The sequence below is a fragment of the Arachis hypogaea genome, chromosome 8 (genome assembly GCF_003086295.3).
Source record: "Arachis hypogaea cultivar Tifrunner chromosome 8, arahy.Tifrunner.gnm2.J5K5, whole genome shotgun sequence".
NCBI classification, from domain to species: Eukaryota; Viridiplantae; Streptophyta; class Magnoliopsida; order Fabales; family Fabaceae; genus Arachis; species Arachis hypogaea.
The window spans coordinates 7,042,690-7,044,534 of NC_092043.1; the positions used below are offsets into that span (position 1 = coordinate 7,042,690).

General features: G+C 49.0%; 1 protein-coding gene across 1 annotated transcript; it reads right to left on the minus strand.

Annotated features, from left to right (window-relative positions):
- Positions 1 to 512: 512 nt before the first annotated feature.
- LOC140174637 (protein MAIN-LIKE 1-like) lies at positions 513 to 1,548 on the minus strand. Its single transcript, XM_072200120.1, has 4 exons — positions 1,076 to 1,548; positions 929 to 976; positions 731 to 818; positions 513 to 638 (listed from the first exon to the last, which is right to left on the minus strand). Exons 1-4 carry the CDS (start codon positions 1,546 to 1,548, stop codon positions 513 to 515), a joined length of 735 nt encoding a protein of 244 aa, XP_072056221.1.
- Positions 1,549 to 1,845: the final 297 nt, after the last annotated feature.

Below are 1,845 nucleotides of genomic sequence, written 5' to 3' on the forward strand. Positions count from 1 at the left end.
GCAGCATGCGCCCTCCGTCTGCCTCCACGCCCTCGTCCTCGACCACGACCTCGACCTGCGTCATTAGCCTCCTACATAGCTTGGTCTAGCCACCTCTACTCACGCTGGCTCCGTCGTGTCCCGACTCGAGCTCTCCTCTCTATCCGACGCCTATCAGGGACGTCGTTAACTCGATCCATGTCAGGAACTAGCCCAGGACCCCTCTGTGACGCCTCAACAGGAATAGGAACGCCCCTCGAATCCCCCAAATACATCTATGGTGACAAGAACCTCTTTCCATGCCGACTCCATCAATCTAGGTATGTGTGCAACGGTCCAGGGTCCGCAACAACATCGAACCAGAGGACGTGGTCCGCACGACTCTCCCAATGAAGATGCCAATGCTGGAAAGCAGATGGGAACCAACGATCACTGCCTCTCCCATCCTTCGACATCAGAAAGTCGATGTTCAGGGCGGGACGCGGTCGGGGCTGGACACCGCCAAACTATGGTAGAACCCTATCTATCTGATGTTACTCTATGACGGCAAAGTATATCAGTGACATCACAGATCGCCACAACGCCGTGTGTCGAGACTCCAACGCCTCCGGATGCACAACATGCAGTACATCGGGAAAGCTATACGGCATCCAGATAAACTGCACAAAAGTTACAACATTGTTAAGCAAACTACGTATACACAATATTAAAGTCTAGTTATATAAATAAAAGTAACAGAAAGTATACTCACATCCCTGGGCTGTAACATGTCTATCTGCAGTCTCCACATCTGCACCCTAGGACCCTTCTCACTAACGGAAGGGTTGTAACCTGACCACCTACATCGGACATCCGTGTTATTTCTAACTAAAAGTATGACAAAATTGTAAAACAACACAAGCGTACTACAACAATAGCTAATTAAACCTGAAATATAACAGTAGATTACCTCGATGCCAAAGGCCAGCTGCACGTATCATACCCAGTAGGCCTAAACCTAGGAAAGCGCCAGAAGATCCAGAACTGAAGTAGCTGAAGTGGGCCCGCTAACTTCACCACATGTCGGTTCGCCACTCAGCACATGCATCGGTACAACCATGCCAATGCTGCAGACCCCCAACTATAGGAACCCATCTCCTCAAGCCTAGCTACGTACGGCAGCCATCTGATGTGAATGCGGTTACCGGACTTGTCGGCAAATAGCTGAGTGCCCAACAACATCATGATATAGACACGAGCATAGCGCCGAACGGTGTCCTTATCGGCTCCCTCGGGGCACTCTCCAAATGTCTCCTGGAACCAGCTGCAGTTTACTGCGAACTTTTGAACCTGGCTTGGAGGAGGATTCACTCCAAGCAACTCCTCGAACCACACCCAAGCAGGACGTCCACCATCGATATATATATATATGGAAATCTGTAAGGCAACCGCTGACATAACGGCCGTCCACTGCCAACCCCAACTGGTACGCCATGTCCTGAAGTGTGATCGTGCACTCTTCAAAGGACATATGAAAAGTGTGCGTCTCAGGACGCCACCGCTCCATGAAGGCACTGAGAAGGGGCTCATCTATCCGGAACCATCTATTGTTTAGTCTCGCTAGATGGTATAACCCCGCCATCTGCAAGTACGGAACATACCGCTCATCGAGTCGCATGCCCTGTTGCCGCCGCATGCTCCTGATGCATCTCTGTGGCTGGGCATTACATGGACCACATTAGTAGATCGACATAGAAAACCAATAAAAAAAATAAAGTAATATCATAAACCACTTATCGAGACCATAACACAATATACATATGAAACTAATATAACAAACCGCTTACACAGGCATATAGTAAACTACTAGTAAAAACTACTAAACTG

Coding starts and splice junctions, on each gene's coding strand:
- LOC140174637 (XM_072200120.1), bottom strand. CDS start 1,548: ATGAGCCCCTTCTCAGTGCCTTCATGGAGCGGTGGCGTCCTGAGACGC. Junction 819..928: donor AGCTGGCCTTTGGCATCGAG/GTAATCTACTGT, acceptor TGTCCGATGTAG/GTGGTCAGGTTACAACCCTT. Junction 639..730: donor ACATGTTACAGCCCAGGGAT/GTGAGTATACTT, acceptor ACTTTTGTGCAG/TTTATCTGGATGCCGTATAG.